The sequence below is a fragment of the Thunnus maccoyii genome, chromosome 7 (genome assembly GCF_910596095.1).
Source record: "Thunnus maccoyii chromosome 7, fThuMac1.1, whole genome shotgun sequence".
Classification (NCBI taxonomy): Eukaryota; Metazoa; Chordata; class Actinopteri; order Scombriformes; family Scombridae; genus Thunnus; species Thunnus maccoyii.
In genome coordinates this window covers 25,709,966-25,728,600 of record NC_056539.1, presented here as the reverse complement: position 1 = coordinate 25,728,600, position 18,635 = coordinate 25,709,966, and the positions used below count along the sequence as shown (strand labels likewise).

The 18,635-nt window shown below is 40.0% G+C and overlaps 1 protein-coding gene across 4 annotated transcripts in view; it reads left to right on the top strand.

The window, feature by feature from the left end:
- lrp8 (low density lipoprotein receptor-related protein 8, apolipoprotein e receptor) overlaps window positions 1-18,635 on the top strand; it is a 181,778-nt gene that overhangs the window by 107,165 nt on the left and 55,978 nt on the right. For all 4 annotated transcript variants that reach the window (XM_042416147.1, XM_042416144.1, XM_042416143.1 and 1 more), the window contains exon 4: window positions 2,029-2,157. In XM_042416147.1, the coding sequence (XP_042272081.1) occupies window positions 2,029-2,157 (129 nt within the window). The remainder of the gene's footprint in view (window positions 1-2,028; window positions 2,158-18,635) is intronic.

The following is an 18,635-nucleotide window of genomic DNA, read 5'->3' as shown; positions in this document are numbered from 1 at the left end:
TCAGTCAGACAAATTACATACACTTAACGCAGCTGTCAATCAGACACTTAGTGAACTAAACTCCTGGGAGCGTGTATTTGTGTGTGTAGGTTTGTATTAGAGTGAGAAAGACACTGAAAGTACCCACACAAACACATTGTCTAACACACTTAAAATAGATAGATAATGGAAAACATGAGACCATTATCTGTCAATGTACAATTTCTCCAATACACACACACACATAACACATTTAAATTGACCGAACAGTAAGCCAGATGTCAGACAATTCACTGCCCTCCTTCCTCACATTAACACACCTCCCATTAGTATTCACATTCACACTATCACATTGACTAGAAGAGCTGCATTTTGTGCATCAAAAGACACAAGTACATGGACACAGACACACACTTATTGTTCACACAGTCCATTCAGTCCCCTTGGCAGTAATAACCAGACTGTGCTGATATGGCGCTGGCTCGTTCACTCTCTTAAAGGGGATTTGCTTTTGGGAGGCTTTTATTCTTTAAAGGCCAGGGGAAATCTCATTTAGGGGGAGACACATTGAAAAGATGCTCACACAAGAGCCTGATATTCACAGAGTGGGAGGAAGAGAGACAGGAATGGGGAGTTGGTCATCCAGCAGATTAACACAAGTAAAATACAGAAGAAGAGAGGAATCCTGGTAATAAACCTCAAACCTGTCCAGCTTCGTAGCAAAATTAAAATGCAAGTAGCCACTTTTTCTTTCAGTAGCGTAGAACCTGGAAACCCAAACTGTACAGTCGGGGAACATCTTGGCAATCACTACCTGCAAGACTGAGACTCCCAGCATCCCTCCACGAGAGGCAGCCTTTGAATGGCAGCGATTATTACAGTACTGTTAAAAATAAAAATGAGAAGGAAGAAATATGAGATTAATAAAATAGAGAATGGGACTGAAATGGGTAAATCTCATAGGTACTATTGATCTGTGGCTGCAACACACACACACACACAGACACACGCACACACACACACTGTAAACACTCAGGCGTGTTGCCAAGAGGCATGCTAGTGGTCAAATATGTATAATTGATGGAGTTGAGTTTGACACAGTGCTGTAATGTAATCTGGGGCTTGAGTCCCCATGGTGTTAGAGTGTGTATATGTGAGAGTGTGTGTGTGTGTGTGTGTGTGTGTGTGTGTGTGTGTGTGTGTGTGTGTGTGTGTGTGTGAAGATGGAGGCCGGGGGGGGGTTGCAAAAGGGAAGGGACAGGGATTTGCTGTGGGGACTCAGTGTAAATTTGATGTATTGGACAGCAGTGTTTTTCCTACCTGTACCAACCCCATGGGTTACACATGTAGGAACAATGGCCTTCTCTACTGTAATGGGCGTTTACCTAGAGGGACTACTTTCTCACTCACACACAGTGTGCATGTGTTGTCGCTTGTGCTTTCACTGATTTTCACTCACACAACCGAATAATTATCTTGTTACAGCTTGTTGTATATGAAGATGTGCTGATTTACTCTGGCCAGCTTTTTTCACTATTTTTGACATGTAACTGTCAATAATAAACATAAGCAGTCCCAATGTACACAGAGCTACATGTACACACAATATAGTGTTTTTATATTTCATGTCTTCCCTGGTTTTTGTGTATTTTCCTGGCTGTGTGTTTCATGTTTTCTTACTTTGTGTATATGTGTGTATTTTCCTGGCTTTGTGTGTGCCTGACAGTGTTCCTGCTTCTTTGTTCCTCAGTCGCTGTGTGTCTAGTTTAATTGCAGGCCTTTGAGGGGGAATCGATTTGAGCAACAAGATAACTAAGTTATCAAACTGTTTCATTGACTGGCTGTCCCTTCTCTCTCTATCTTTTGCCTCCTCCCTATTTCTTCTCTCATTTTACTCTCCCTGTCTCCCTTCTTCGCTCCCCCCCTGTCATCCATCTATTTACCCAACTTTCTCATCTATTGTTCATTTTCCTCTCCCTCCCGCTGTCTCTCTCCTCTCTGTGCTCATTCTCCCTCTCGCCGTCTTTCACCTCCTCCCCCTCACATCAGGCCGACAGACCTGTCCACCGGAGAAGTTTGATTGCGGAGGGGCTGCCAGCAAATGTGTCTCGTTGTCATGGCGATGCGACGGAGAAAGGGACTGTGAGAATGGGGCAGATGAAGAGCAGTGCGCTGCAGGTAAGTTTGTGGCAGTTGTTGGAAATGTGGGATGGAGGGCGGGGGAGTTACAGACTGACAGGAAGAAAGGATGGTACGATATCTATTCTGAGCCTCATTTGAACTCACCTTTTCCTTCCTGTCAATTACTGAGGGCAAAACTGAAAAAGCTTTAGAATTATCACTCACTCACAACAGTAGATAGCTGTTTTGTTTTTGTTTCTTAGGCTGAAAAATGTTATTAGCCAGAAATAATCTGACATTTGTAAACTGCTGTTATGGAATTTCCCACATCTGTTTTGGCTGTAGGCAGCAGAGATAATGAAGAAAATAGTTCTGCAGTGGGTTTAATACTCATTAGTGAATCCAGTGTTCTCAGCACAGAGCTCTTGGTTGCTGGTGTTTGTTTGATTAGTGCAGAATACAAATAGTATGATTTTTTTTATCTTTTTTACTAAACATGACTGGACTTGTCTTTTCTTTTATGATGTGTAGCATATGTGTAGTTTCAGACCTTTCAATAGCCATCTCTTCTCCAGTTTCTAAAATGTCTAAAATTCAGTTTTAGAAATGTTTTTTAATATGTTTAGTCTTTTTAAGTGCATATAACACAGAATGACATACCTTTACTGTGAAGTTTTTGCCAACTGAAGACCCTGAAAACTCTTAAAAAGAGACAGGAACAGCCGAGGTGAGCAGTGAGAAAAAAAATAACAAAGAATAGTGGAAAGAAAATCATGATGTCTGAGGTGAGAAGCTGAGAGAGGGTTAGGAAAAATAACTTGAGAAGCTAAAAGTCCCATGTGATAACATTCCTAGAAATGTGGTATTAAGGCACCTCTTCTTTCAGGAACAACTGCATCTCACAATGTTTTTTGGCAGCATCTTTTTTTTTTTTCTCACACCCTGGGGTGATGATCAATTTTTAGTTTAGATCTAAAAGAATACATAAAAATGTCAAAACTGGGGTTATGTGGCTTTTACTGAATGTCAGCTTTGCTACGCTTTCTAGTCTGTCACCTGGGTCGTCGCATGTTTTGAGATTCAGTGAGGATCTGGTCCAAAGTGCAGCCAGGATTATTTTTAACTCTATGTCAAAGCTGCCAAAAAAGTCAAATGTTTCATCTCTTCATTTATTTATACATGTTTTCTGTGTTACGTGTCTAGAGATGTCAAACTGATCTGTTTTTCCTCCCCACAATCTTGTCCTTGTTCTTGGCTGTTGCTTGATGAGCTTGAAATGGGGAAAAACAGGTCAGTCTGCAGACTGGGAGAGTTGGGCCAATGGTGTTTTAGGGAAGTGAAATATGGATCTTGAGAAGTTTATCTTTCAAGGTGTGCCTTATACTTCCATATCCTTTATGTATGTTTACATAGATGGACTCACACCAAGGCAAACACAGACTTGTATATACAGTAGGGCTCTGTTTTTGTGAATGAAGACACAGAGCACAAAGCTCAGTCAAGTGCATCATGCACGGTGTGCAGACAGCGTGGCAGCACACTTTTAGTAGGAGGCACATAGTTACAGTGTACAAACAGGGTGGGATTAGGAATACTATTAAACACAGACATTATCAGCAGGTGTATTTAACGTACCTCGTACTAACTTATTCCTTTCCTGGCTTCAATAATTTTATATAATACTGCATGTCATGTTTTTCAGTGGATATCTTATGCTGGTAAAAAAAATGTAATTCACATACATAAAGCTTTGTGAACCAACCACATATGCTCCATCTGCCTCTCCTTTACACTCTATAGATGCACTCATGTGTCCATGTCACACCACCTCCTGTAGCCTACGTCCTCACAGCTGGTATCAAAGCTGTAAAAAGAGGCATTGATTTTCATCAGGGTGGACATCTGGCCTACAGCGTTATTGATTTTAAACCTGCGACAAACACACATTCAAACACACATGCACACACGGCAATTTTCGGAAGAATATAGATTGCATATAATATTTGCCCTTTACAAAACGTGTTCTGTCAGGTAGAAAAAAAAAAAACACCTTTTAAATTTATATATCCAGAGTTTTTCTGAATTTCTGTTTAAACATCTGTATGTGGGTGTCAGACTTTCAGAGTGATTACATTTTTGTGGAGTAAAGGCAAACTTATTCTTGTCATCAGTTTTTACAAGAGTCTCTTGTAGAGTTAGGAAGGAATGGATGTAGCTGGGGAGAATCCTCGAAAGGATAAATACAAGGGTGTGTGTGTGTGTGTGTGTGTGTGTGTGTGTGTGTGTGTGTGTGTGTGTGTGTGTGTGTGTGTGTGTGTGTGTGTGTGTGTGTGTGTGTGTGTGTGTGTGTGTGTGTGTGTGTGTGTGTGTGTGTACACAGTCGGTGTCTTATGCATCTTGCTCCATTTCCATAATGTCGCCATCGTCCCTCAGGCACTGCAACAGTCATACATTCTTATGCTGAAAGTGATGCAGAAAATATACGTGTGCACACGGCAAGTATGTGTATACATACACATTGTAAGATAGTGGATACTGTATAAATCTCAATATTTTCCCATATGTGCACAACCAAAGATGTGTAAAATAAGAGGAACTGACATTTTTAATGAACTTCACCAACTGCAGAGGCAATTAAGATTTAATTATATCCAAAAACTTTAATTGATTTTAATTTAGAGTGGTGCCATTTCATTACTTTGAACACCCTGAGGTTAGCATGGTAATCTGACAGCAACACCTTAATGTGCACAACACATTAAGCTGTTGCTGTTCAATGTAATATATTGTTTTTAAACCATGAATAGTGGTTAACTATCAGAAGCTCATCACAGCAGTCACATGAGTACTTTAAAAGCATGTTGCACACATGTTGCATTATTGTTTGTTTCCATTGAGGCATCTTGTGGTTTGCAACATTGGGTTTACTTCATTTTCGGTCTCCTTCTTCACATAATTTTCTCTCTTGCATCTACTCTGTCTCTTTCTGTCTGTCTCTGTTTTATGTCGGGTTCTGATGCCTGAGTTTTTATGGTCTATGAACAACTATTCTTAGAAAAAAGAGGAACAGATTAAATTGAGTTGTACACATGCCAGAAACAATTTTTATTTGAATCAAGAACTTCTGTCTTGGATAACGAGTGGAATTTAAATAAGTTTAAAAACTGAATTTTTAGTATACTGTATTTTCCCAGAAACTCATTTAATATGATCAACTCTACAACTGTGGGATGTTAACAGCCTCCCCGAAAATGATCAGCTCTTGAAAGCCTCCAGTTATTTTAATGTAAATGTTTTTGACATTCAGAAAGCTTATTTACAGTATTTGCTTGAACTCAGCTGATGCAAAGACATGAAACTTACAGTTTCTCTTTAATTTCCCACATTTCAAAAACTGTGGTATAATTTTCTTGACAGGTGGATAGAAACATATCTTCACTCCCCCTTTATTTTCTTCATATTCTCTCTACTCTCTACGCCCTCGCTCTCTGTGTCTCTCCACCCGTTCATTCATCTCCATTCTGTCTGTAAGTTGTTAGAGAGCAGGCTGCTAGTACACAGAGAGATCACATTAGGGAGTTTGTGGCCACGACCTAATGAAAACAACAGCCGCTGTTGATTTAGTCATGTAACCCAAGCTGCAAGTGCATTGTTCACATACCATTTCTGCCTCTCTGATGTACAATATAAACTGTCTAAAACAAGAGTGCTTTTTTTTTTTACCTCTCTTCTCCCTTGCCCATCACAGGCACACTCACTTTTTTATTCTCTTTTCATTTCTGTGTATTGACACAGGGGGCAATCAGAGACTATATGCTCTTTCCATTGCCTTTCATCTGCCTGACCTGTGTGAACCTCTATCCTTTATTGCATTGGAAAATAAAGTGGTTAATACAGCTGTGAAATATTTCATAGAGGTCTTGATGATAATTGATTTCCTGCCCGATGTGGTTTGAGTGTGTATGTGTGCGCGTGTAGTGGGAGTCCTGCCGTTATAATAACCTGTAGAGATCTGCTTTTGATCTATCATTTAAAGATGAAAGCGATAGCGAGGAATATTAAGAAGTTCATCCGACGCTCGGAAAAATGCCTCCGCTATCTGAGTTCACACATAAAATTCCACTTCAAGAGACACATAATGGATCTTTCATCTTCTTTTCCTTTTCATCAGTGCATTTTCAGTTCAGACATGTCACAACAAAGTTTATTAAATTTGTAAATATAACAACTCTTGCGGAGTAGTGTATAGCCGTACTTTGGGCTGTACAAGACATTAACAAGTACCCATGCAACCACAACTTCAAATGATATTTCTGTTATTAGGCTTTTTTTTATATCAGTTCTTCTTAGTATGATGTGTATATATGTTTGTGTGTGGTATCTGTTGTGTAGTAGTCTGACAGCCTACCCCCTGTAGCCTGGAATACCAGACAAAACAAATCTTATGAAGGTTTCTTTAGGAAGAACAGATATTCCAGAAACACGGCCATTTCTTGAAAGAAAACAGATCAGAAACTGATTTTTTATAATAGCAACACAGTATCAAATATCTGTAAAAAAACATCTCACACTGCTCAGGTAGTACTATACTGTATGTTATTTCATATTATGTTATTTAAAGTAAGCTGATTCTTGGAATGCCAATCTTGTCACTTGCTTCGCTCAAATATTTGCACAAATATTTTCACTCTGACCAAATTGAGAAGGCTTTTTCTTTCGAACGTAGCTTTGAATGAAGCCATTCCACCACAGTAAATTAGATTTGCCTCAGTTGTAAACTGCAACAAAGATGATTTGAAAATGGTCTTGTTTATTTCTACATTGATAAAGCACAATGTTGACAGTCAGACAAAGGAGAAGAATAACGCAGATATTTGCCGATGAAAAAAACAAGCAAAGAATGAATCCTTCACAATATGTTATAAATAAGATGATCAGGTATATCAATCTACCTTCTTTCTCTCCTGTCAATTTGCACTTTATTAAAACGGAGGAGGCATACATGTAAATCAGACCAACGCTCAGTTTCAGTGGCACGTAACCTAATCATGCTGTTGCTACACGTATTATTTTTGGCAAATTGATTCATATTTGATGTCACAAACACAGATACGTGACAAATCAATCTGATAGCAGTTGTATTAGGAAAACTGTGAACACTAGACTAGCTTTCTAGCATTGCCCACATTTCTTCAACACATGCCACCATCCAGGGTTATCAGTAATAGGCAGACACAGTCATCTGTAACAGAAACATTTACTTAAAAAACAGATTTTGTAGGGAGTGGGTGAAAAATGCTGGCATGCTGATGAATGTTTTCTTAAAGAATTTTCAAAACTATAATGTGTACAAAATGCGTATGCAGTATTTCACCATCTGCAAGCGCACATTGCCACCTTTTCGTTTCATCATCTAACCCCTAGAAACATACTTCCTTTTCCAAATTTCATGCATTTACCCCTTCGCGCTGTAAATCCTTCGTTTCATCCTCCCCGCCACCATCTCCCTCCAACTCTGATCTCCCCTCCTCTCTCTCTTTTCCCTCCCTCCCTCCCTCCCTCCCTCGGCAGCTATACAATTGGAGTACAACGAACGTTAATTAGGGCTGCTAATTGAGCATATCCAAACGTTGAATAAAACATGGATCCAGGAAGAGAGGTTCTTTATTACATTCAGAGGAGGGCTCTGAAGAAAGTTTATGAGTCTTTAATTTATGTTAATGCGAAATCGCATTTGTTTAGGCACAGCACTGCTGCTAGCCATGTTTGCATACTTCAGGATGTGTGTGTGTGTAGGTAAAACATATTTTTTTATGTTTGGGTAAATAGGGGGTTTTTTTCAAGAAGGATGGCTTCCCTTTCTGTTTGCCGAATACTGATTTTGCTTTTTTTTTTTCTTATTAACTCAACATTTGAAAAGTGCTCTTTACCTGCTCACCCATCAACTTTAAAAATTCAACAAAGTGAACTGTGTAAATGAATTAATGTGTGTGCATGCCTGTGTCTGTGTGTGTGTGTGTGTGTGTGTGTGTGGCCTGTTGAGACGCTGATTCAGCGGACGCCGGAATGACCCTGCTTGCTCAAGATTGATCGCTGGAGAAGTTTACATTTCTACAACCCTAATAAGATCACGCACACTTAAATGAGGACAGATACACGTAGGATTAGGTGGTTTTCCTCTTAACCTTCCGATGCATCGCACACGCTTGTTAAGAATGAATGAATAAAAACTCTGTGTGTCAGAGTTGGAATTAAGTTAATTAAATTTGTCCACAAGCAAGTGAATGAATTCCCCAAAATATTAATTAAATGTGTCTTGTTTGTGTCATTACTACCTGGGAGGAAAAAAACCAAACATTTTTGGTCGCTCTCTTTCTCTGTGTTTTTATCCTAATTTCTTTCATTCTGTCTTTCGTCCCCTCTCATTGCATCCACTCTCTCACTTTAGTGCTTTCATCTATGTGTACTAACCCAGCGTTAGCAGCAGCTTAGCTGTATCACAGTCAGGCAGGCTGTTTCTGATCCTTAGAGAGCTATGAAAATCATCATGACAGTGTAGCTACAAATAGCATGCTAATGTAAAAGCCATAATGGAAACACTTATTACATCAACTAGCACCTATACAGCTCCCACTTCCACTTCATGTCTAAATTTCATATATAAGCATTTGAACAGGGATACAGTAGATCTGGCCTCTCTACAGACAGAATAAACCAAAGGACACTCTTAATGTGTATTAATCCATACTGCCATTTAAAATACTAAACAAATTACTGTATGTGGATTTATGTTCCTGTGACAGAGGTATACTGATTAATGATACATCGATGGTGCATAAACAACTAAAATAAAAAAGTTCCAGTCACCCCACCTAAATTTCTCACCACAGACTGGCAGATTATTGTAGTAAATCTAATAAAAAGGTTTGATTCTTGGCCTGAATCCTTTCTGGTTGTAGATTTTTATGCTCTCTGGTTTAAAGGTAAACTGGAAATGGACTAGTCTCCTGTGCAGGCTGTTGTGTATGTCCACTGCATTAGTAAAGAGATCTTTTCAGGTGACTCTCTCTTTCTGACTTTGCTTGACTTTACTCCCTTTTGCAGTTCTAGTGCCTGCTCCACAGACTCTTACCGCAATCAGTAGACCGGGGATAAAGTGAGGTAAACGGAAACAGGGAGACAACCAGACAGAGAGAAAGACGGGAGTCAGAGACACTCCTGCGGGCCCTGAGGACCTGTTGCTCTTTTCACATTAGCCTGTGCTGCTATGTTACATTACAGCATGCTGCTGCTGGATCGATGCCCACCGGGGATATGTTAGTTGGTGTTTTATTGCAGGGCAGAGAGGGGCGGAGGAGAGGGAGACGTTGAGTGTGTGTGTGTGTGTGTGTGTGCTCTACTGTATGTGTATGTCATCCTGATAGGATATAGAAGGAGGGGAGTGAATAAAGTGGCACGTTGTAAGTGTTTTTTGTTCAAGAAGATACAAGTCTGTCTGTAAACTACCAGCAAACATTGTAACTGAACACAAGCGAGATGCAAACTGTGCAAACTATGCAGACACATTAACATGTAAACCTGCACATCACCATCACTCCTGGGCATCTATGAATTATAAAGTATAACTTCTTCTTCTAGTCCAGCTTGCTGTAAAGTAAATGCAACCTTTATTCCATTATTTGATAACAGATTTAAAGAGGATGAAGAAGAGTCGCTTAAAAAAATATAACCGTGCGAAGATAACCATGTGTTAAAATGGTGTATAGTTGTACAGAATGTGTGCTCGCGGTGGCATGTTTCTCCTCTTTTATCTTGCTTCACCGACATTTCCACTAGAAGAGAGAACTGCATAGACAGAGAGTTGTAGCCTCTTGTCTCAGAGTTTCTTCCCATTATGTTCTCCTTCATTTATAATCCTTTGACTGCTCTCACTGTGTGCGTAGGTGTAATGTAATGGAGTGCCGGCTCACAAACAGGCTCGCTGCGCACCCAGAGGCGGTTGCACTTGCTTTAGACTCAAGCAGACCATTTCTCCCCAGCGATACCTTTAAAAACATTACTCATTCCTCTCTCACCCCCAACCTCGCCCTTCTCCCTGCACACACACACACAGTCAGGATCACATGGAGACGACAGCCTGCTCGTCCTATAGACTTGACCAAGGTGAAAACAGTTTGCTTCAACCTTAGGGGATGCGACGGAACATAAAAGTGAGGAAGACCTTTTGACTTTTCTGCTTTCCTAGCGAGTAACCTATAGACCTAAGACTCATTCATTTCCACACAAGCATGCATTCTAGTAGACTTTAGTCCATAATGTCATTTTGCAGAGATGATGAAAAGATGAGAAACATGCACTTATTAAGTTTATGATAGCATGCATACAGTATGTTCAGGTTTTGCTTCATGTAGCCTTCATTAAACAACATTTTTACACAGAATTATCTTTTATTAGCCTCCTTGAGGGGAATAAATAAATAAAGTACACACCGCCTTTCCTGTCAGGTAACTAGCTAGTAGCAGATGAATCGACAGATGTTAGCTATAGATAGCTACAGCTACAGTACATGTGTACTCTGACTGATTTCTTTTTTCAAATGCTATTTTTATCCAGACCCCCTCCTTTCTCCTCTTGTCTCTGTACATTCATGAAGTAAAGTCTCACAGTCTTTGGGATATATGCACATTTTTTTTGTGGATTTTCAATCAAGTTGAAACATTTTCAACTTGCACAAACATGGTCTTGGTCTCAATTCATCCTCACCATTTTCAGTGTGTTCACATCATGAACACACTTTAAGAGTCACTGGAGCTGAAGTTATTGAATGAATAAAATATAATGTTGTTATATGATCCACATGAATCAGCTTGTCAAAATATTTAAGCTTAGAAATTATCTTAACCTTTTTTTTTCCAGACAGACCAATAAGAGACACTATCAAAATTTGTGCAAGGCTAGCCTGGCAGTAGGGTGGGACTATATGGCTCTCTAGTAAAGATCCAGCCTGCTAAATAGTTATAAGATGCATTGGAATGTGGAGAAAGAAACATGGTTTTAGCTGTGTGGAGAGAGATCACACATGAAAAACCACAACTCTGTCGCTGTAGAAAATGATAATTATGTCATTATCATGCACCAGGCTCGGTAAAATACAGGATTACATATTTGTTGTGGAGATTTAATCATCACACAAAATCACAGTGACCTATTTTTAATGTATTCATAGATTTACTACTTGACAATTATCGGAGGAGATCCAATTATTTTCCAGACGTGTGTGTGTATGTGTGTGTGTGTGTGTGTGTGTGTGTGTGTGTGTGCGCGCGTGGGAGTGGGTGAAGGGGGGGAGGGGCACTGATAAGATTTAAGAGACAGAGCCACAAGGATGGAGTGATGGCCATGTCACGTTTTACATTTAATGGCTGAAATCTCATGAAATATGAAATGTTTTGACTAATGGCATCCACAATGCACGTTAAGTCAATACACAAGCCCACACGTATACAGAGACAAAGAAGGACATTCATCACACACACACGTATAGACTCTCATTCCACCGTGATTACTTGTGAGGCAGTTCATACTCAAGTCTAAGTTGCTGTCAGATGGCATAGTGACTGAGCTATTGAAATATCCTGTGCTATTCAGTATATCGTCCCTGTTGGGCTGTGTGTGTGTGTGTGTTTACGTACATGCCTTTGTGCGTTCAGTGTACGTGTGTGTGCAATCCCCATAGTCCCTACTCATTATGGAGGTGGTTAAGAGAAAGCCTTCCCCTGGTGTATACCAATCACGTTACACACAGAGTTTCAGTCTCTCAGTGAATTTTCTGCCATTTTTCTCTTCATCTACGCTGCCATTTCACTCGGATTCCCCAGGCTGCGCTGCCACACTACATCGAGGTCTTACTTTCAGTGGCTTTTCACACTCAGTTTGACATGTTTTTACACTGCAAAGACAGCTTAACCAGCACTGGCAAATACAAAGACTATTTAGAAAATTTAACGGAGATGGGAGTTCACTTTGAAAAGGTGGGATACTCCATTTTCCATATGTTTCTTATGCTGAGCAGTTGGTTATTTATTCGGTTTTATTAAGATCTGATATAGATGTTTTGAATTACATCAGGTTTCCCTGTTTAATAAATTAATATTCTAAAATGTAAACCCTTGTGCAGGCATTTGATTACATTTTGTGTCCATGTCCGTCGTTAACTCCAATATATTTGATGAACTCAAGGAGCTCAGCATCTAAATTCTAGCTCATCTTTAATCTATGCAGTTATATTTACTCCTGCAATCTTTTTTTCTTTTACTCCGGCGAGCATTTTCTGCAGTGCCGGGTAGAGAGAAAATTATTGTAAACCAAGTCAAGCTCAAACTAATTGCAACATTTGAGAGACAAACAGAGAGAATGAGCTGCTCGCTGCATCAGCAGGCATCAGTTTGAATCCCTGAGTACCTGGATTTGTTCCATTAAGAGGAGTTAGAAGATTTCACCGAAGAAAATCCTTCATGCTGTTATTTGAGTGATATAAGTGTGCTAGTATTACAGGTGCTGCTATAGTAAATGTGCAGTGTAAGTTTAAAACACAAGTGCTCTGTCTTTACTATCTTGTATTTTGTTTACATATTACTTTCTTTTAAATATCTGTCAAACATAAGAGATGACTGACATGCAAAGTGGCACTTTCCCACCAATGCTACGAGCATGTACTGTCGGCTCTGTGCCTGGTAAACCCCATTTGGCCAAGCTGTTGGAAACTGAATTTCTTCTGAAGCTGCCTTCTGTTTGTCAGCCAGTGATAAATCTATTCTGAAATTCATCTCTCCTCACTGTCTATCTGCCTATTCCATTAGGAAAAGAGGATCACTTTTATGTTACAGCAAGTTGAAGAGCTGAGGGCTCAGGGCCTGCCTGTCTGGTAGTCACAAGTGTGTATGTATGTGTGTGTGCATGTGTGTGTGTGTGTGTGTGTGCATGCTGCTATCTTCCCGCACTGGTGCTTCAAAGGTTTAATGTAGCCAAAGCACCGATAAACACTTTGTGAGAACCCCGGAGAGGGACTGCATGTCAAGCTGTCTATGTCTGTCACTCTTCACACACGCGCACGCACACGCGCGCACACACACACACACACACACTTAAGGCCTTTCCGGTGCTCCTGCAGAATGTGTTTCATCAAAAGCATGATCTAAAACTTCCTCACATCCCTGTTGTCCTTCTATTCTTTCTCCCACACAGCTCTTCAGTTTTAAGACCCAGAATAAGTCACAGGTTAACATTTCTAGACATGTGCAACACACACAACCATCTTGATACAGATGCAGGGATGCATATGCCTCTGGTACTCTTCTTCCTCTGGCGGTTTCCTGTTTTAATGATATCAAGGGTAATGGTGCCTGATACATAGTAAATGCTACATTAGCTAACCGTCCTAAAAACATTGACTCAGTGCATACAGATGTGTCTGAGCACCATGGAGCTGTGGAGTGCAAGGAAAGGATGTGAAATTTTAGAATTTTTTCAGCCATATATGTGCATAACCGTTACAGCACTGCAATTTGAAATCTGCACCCTGTGATTTTGTTCTCTGGTGGATCCAAATACTAAAAAGGTGATATCAAGTAATTGTAAACTACTTTTACCTAAAATACCGTACTTCCACTGAGTCTCCAGTGAGGATAGAGATGGTGAAGTGGGTCAGCTATTGTTAGTGAGACCAGTTCCATTTGGCTAACGTTGCTCCTTGCTTCCCTCCCTCGCTTCCTTGCTCCTTAGCTCCTCCCAGTGAGGATGGAGAGAGAGATTCGAGGAAGAGACAGCGTCATTTTAAGGGGAAGGCAACTACTCATGATGCATGAAGCATCTCAACTGTCAAATATGTAGAAGTCACCTACGCTGAACTGGTGCCTGATCCGTAGCTGCACCTGGCTGTCACAGAATATGGAAAAATGAAGAAATAACAGATAGACTATTTATAGACTATTTACCTGTTAATTCCTGAAAGAACATAATGGAGCAATAAAACAGCTGTAAATGTTGAAATAAAATATTGCGTATTCAGTCAGTGAAAGTCTGGCTCAGGATGATGAATTAGGAAACACTTTAACTGTGCAGCTGTATATAGTCCCTGAATGAGCCAAGATGTACTTCAAACAGCAAAGATGAAGAAAAAAATAAACAAAAAACTTATGCATAGGGATACACCCATGTTGCTTCACTCTAAGCTCCTCGGGAAGCTTCCTCTCTGCTCATTCCTCGTCTCCTCTGAGGTGCATTTAAGGGGTTGGAACATTCTTGATGATGGTGGTGTTAGATCGGTTTCCAGTTCACAGCTGGAGGACGGAGGAGTGAGGACGGGGGGGAAGCATAAATTAACAGAATGGAAAGCACCCCTGGACAGAGCTTGCCTGCTTTGCTGTTTAGGAAACAATGTTGCATTGCACCATTTTTTTTCAATTTGTCAGTTGTCGCTGTGCCTGAGTAGGATTTTCTTCTACTGACCAAACTAACAAGGAATGATAATTTGCACAAATAGGGTAAAAATGCAGACCATCACCTGCACTCCTCTGCTTCAGTCCCTCTATTTATTCGATAATACAGGAACATGTTTCTTGAAAGTCTTGCCTAATGTGGCATTTTGTTTCTACAGGTAGAATATAGTGGGGTTTTTTCTGAGTACATGACATTTTGCCTTTGTTTTTGTTAGGGGGATCCTGCTTTATAGGGTTAGGTTTTCATTGGAGATTGGAGTGGGCAAAGTGACAGGTCATGCGACAACACCGGTTTCTAGTTATTCTCAAACCAAGAACACTATTGGAAACTCCTCAGTCTGAAGCCTGGCTCAGCTCCATGTGAAAATAAATTTTTGAGGCATTCTGCACGGCCCTGATGAAAACATGCTCTGAAGTGTAGGATGTGGTTTGAGTTGGATTTTTAATAAATATTGAATCATTGAACAGAATATTTTTCCTCCTGTTTTTTTTTTTTTTTCTTCCCATCAATCCTCATGAATATAGATGATGATTTGTTTGGAATTGCCCTTGTGTATCTGACAGTACAAGGCATGCTTGACTCATCACGGATTTGCTTTTTTATTGATGCTGTCGTGCGAAAGATAAGGCATGCATATTGATATTCCATAGAGTAAATGAACATGTTGCTTGTCTACTGTATGGCCCATTAAGCCTACTCTCCACTAAAATGCCTTCAGGTGTTGCGGTCTGTTTTCAGCAGATTTTAGAGAGCGAGCGTGTTTCTGTTCTAGGTTAAATGCAGCGTTTTACGCAGTGCTGTGAAGTAAGTGTTTCATTTTCATTTCTGGTTGTTGATCTGTGATCTTTAGCTTGCTTTACCGAGAGAACACCTGGTCAACTAAGGTTTGTAGACAAGCATGTGTGTGTGTGTTGGTGTGGGTGAGTTCGTGTATGCTTGTGCACATGTGTACATGGTCCCACACCACGGCTCAGTGGCTGACATGTTATACCAGAGTCTGATTGGATTCCACGCTCCAGAAACATTAAACCCAGTGACTCATAGAAAAAGGTTGAAGTGAAGTGTGTGTGGTGCATGTGTGTCTCTGCCCTACATGTGTTTGGATGCATATCTGAGTACAAATAGATTGTGTTTTTACATCCACCTGTATGTGTTTGCCTCTATTTAAGCGTGTTTTGGTAGAGATTACATACAGTATATTTTTCTGTTTGTTTGTGTGTGTGTGTATGTGTGTGTGTGTGTGTGCGCAGAGCTGCTCGCTATAGACTAGTGCATGCTGGAAGAGAATTCAATTGTCCTTCAGATCAAGGTCAATGAGCTGTGCCCTATCTCCCTGCTCCATCTATTAGCTGTCCAGTGGTGGGTCTGGGGATGGATGGATAGAAAGCTTTGACCCCGAGTTAAACACGGTCACGTACAGGTGGGGAAGGTTACTGTCAAGATGTAATCAGTAACAGATTACTGATTACCTATTTAACATTGTAATTGGTAGAATAATCCATTGGATGGATGTGTTTAATTAACAGTCAAGGGTCCAACTCTGTAATCCAGTCTGATTTCTTTCGACTCTTACTTTATTTTTTTTTTATCTTCCTCTCCTAAATCCTTTAGAGGGTAGCATTTTTCATTGGTTGAATTTATTAGGATTTCCGAGACATCCAACATAAGTAACTTTAAGAAGATTCTGTAAAAGTTTTAATTTGAATGTCATTGTAATATATGGATTACTGTAACTAAGTCTGTTCACTGTAATCCCACCATATCTAATCAGCTTCCCCTCACATCTGACCATCTATACTCACTGCCCTTATATGCTTTTAAATCTGCCTGCCTGCTGTTCACGGGAATATACCCCTTTTGGAGGGAAAGGCTCTTTCTACTCTCACATCTGTCAATGGATCTACCACCCCATGTGTTCCTCTGAGCAGCTGTCTCCTCTCCGATCTCCCCACTTTCTGTTTGGAAAGATTGGTGTTGGTCTGTGTTAACAGAGAGAAATGTTGTCACTGTCTCATCGACCAGTCTTCTTGGCGTGTGTCAGCTTTGACGCAGCCAGGTGATAAGCTCAAGGAAATGAAGTACCACACAGCTGTGTGGATTTAGGAAGTTTACCTTGGAAAATAATAAATCCCAGTGTGTTATATATACATACATATATATATATATATAAGAAATGTATAAATAAAAGAGAGGGTTGTAATTTTAAATCATGAATGACCCTGGATGACCCGGCAGAACTGACCATATTTGATATTAATAAAAAACATAAACAATTATTCAGAAAAGGAAGTTAATATGCCAAAACATTACAACTACTATACATCTAAGTATAACTATTGTGGAAAATGTAGTCTCTTACACCCATAGTTGTTTATCTCTGCTCCATTTTTCCATTTCAGTCAGCTAACTATATACAGCTATGAAACATTTGAAAAAATCCAGAGGTGGGAGGGAAAAGATGTCATCCTAATCTGTTTTTTACTCTTGGTGAATGTTGTGGAAGAATGTGTTTATTACTTACAGTTCGCATTCCTCTGAATTTCAAATTCGAAGTTGTTTTTATCCCTGAGACACAAATTAAGGTACTGCTTGCTACCAGACTGTTCCTTTAGTGGAGATAAAGCTACTGAGAGCAAACTATCTCTGTTTTAGTTTGGCATCCCGATGGGAACCACACTAACAAGCTTCTTTCCAAACCTGTGTATAGCTAACTCACCTGGCTGACCAAGCTCTCTCTTTAATGAAAAACTCTGAAAAGCATAAAAAATAAAGATGTTTAGTCTGACATTAACACGACATTATCACCCTCTGGGGTGAAGGAAAATATGTTTATGATATTCATAAGAAAAAACCCTGATGCCAATTGTACAGAAACTTTTTTTAAAATAATATAACTTGAGTATAACTTTACCCAAGTGTTTGTTTACACAAACACCTTACGTGACCCCCAAACCACCTGAGCATTGGCTGGGATGCTGCTGATGTTGTTTATGTGCTTGTGTTAATTAAATTACTTAGATCTGAGTGGGGATGATTAGCATGCTAGCAGTAATAGCTAGCAGGGAATCCAATAGCCTATTATCATAATGAGTCCCTTTGGCGCACTGTGTGGGTAGGTAAAAGAGAGAGAGAGCTAAGCGGTTATGTCGGTCGCCCAGAGAGGACAGTTACATCAAAGGACAAGTGTTTTTTTTTTTTGTTTTTTTTTAGCTGAATACATGATTCAAATTAATTTGTCCAGCCTGGCTGGGATTAGATAAAGTCACTGCTGGGATATGGCAATGAGGAAAGACTCAGTTGCAGTAATAACCAACACAGCATGCATAAACACAGTACAAACATACACTCTTACTAACAGGAGGCTGAAATATTATACATCATACTTTTGCAATCATTTCCCAGATTTGAAAGGTCTTGAGACGCTGTTGGAGAAATCAACACATGCACAGACAATCATACACATGAGTACTGTACACACATAAACTCAAGCATTCCTGGAGGGGGGGGTTCTGCACTGCGGCAGACACCTGCAGCTGTACCCCCACTCTGCTCATTACACACCTGTTTCTACATACTGGACTTCTGCTGCACATATGCTCTCGACCTTGCGCCGAATATGGTACTGTGTCATGTTTATCCAGTGTGCTTCCGTGTTAATAACTGTTGCATGAATTGCTTAAAGGTTGAGATTTTGTAGCTGCATTCTGAGACAATGTTTATTTTTCTTGAATAATTCATAATACATGCTTTTCCCATGAGGCAAGTGTACCATTTTTTGGGAGGGGGGGGGGGTTTCTAGCTCTTAATCCCTTGTTAGTTTAACCGTTACTGTATATCTTCTCTTTGCTCCTCCACCTGCTACACTTTACTCTGTCAGACTTCCAAGGAATGTACTGTATGCTTTAAAAAAAGTTTTGAAGAGTTTTAAGAGACTTTTTTTCTTTTACTCTCCCCAGACACCAAAAGCCCAAGAGCAATTGCCCTCTGCTCATTAACTTAAATTTTAACACCACAGCTATCTTTCTTTCCATCTCCAG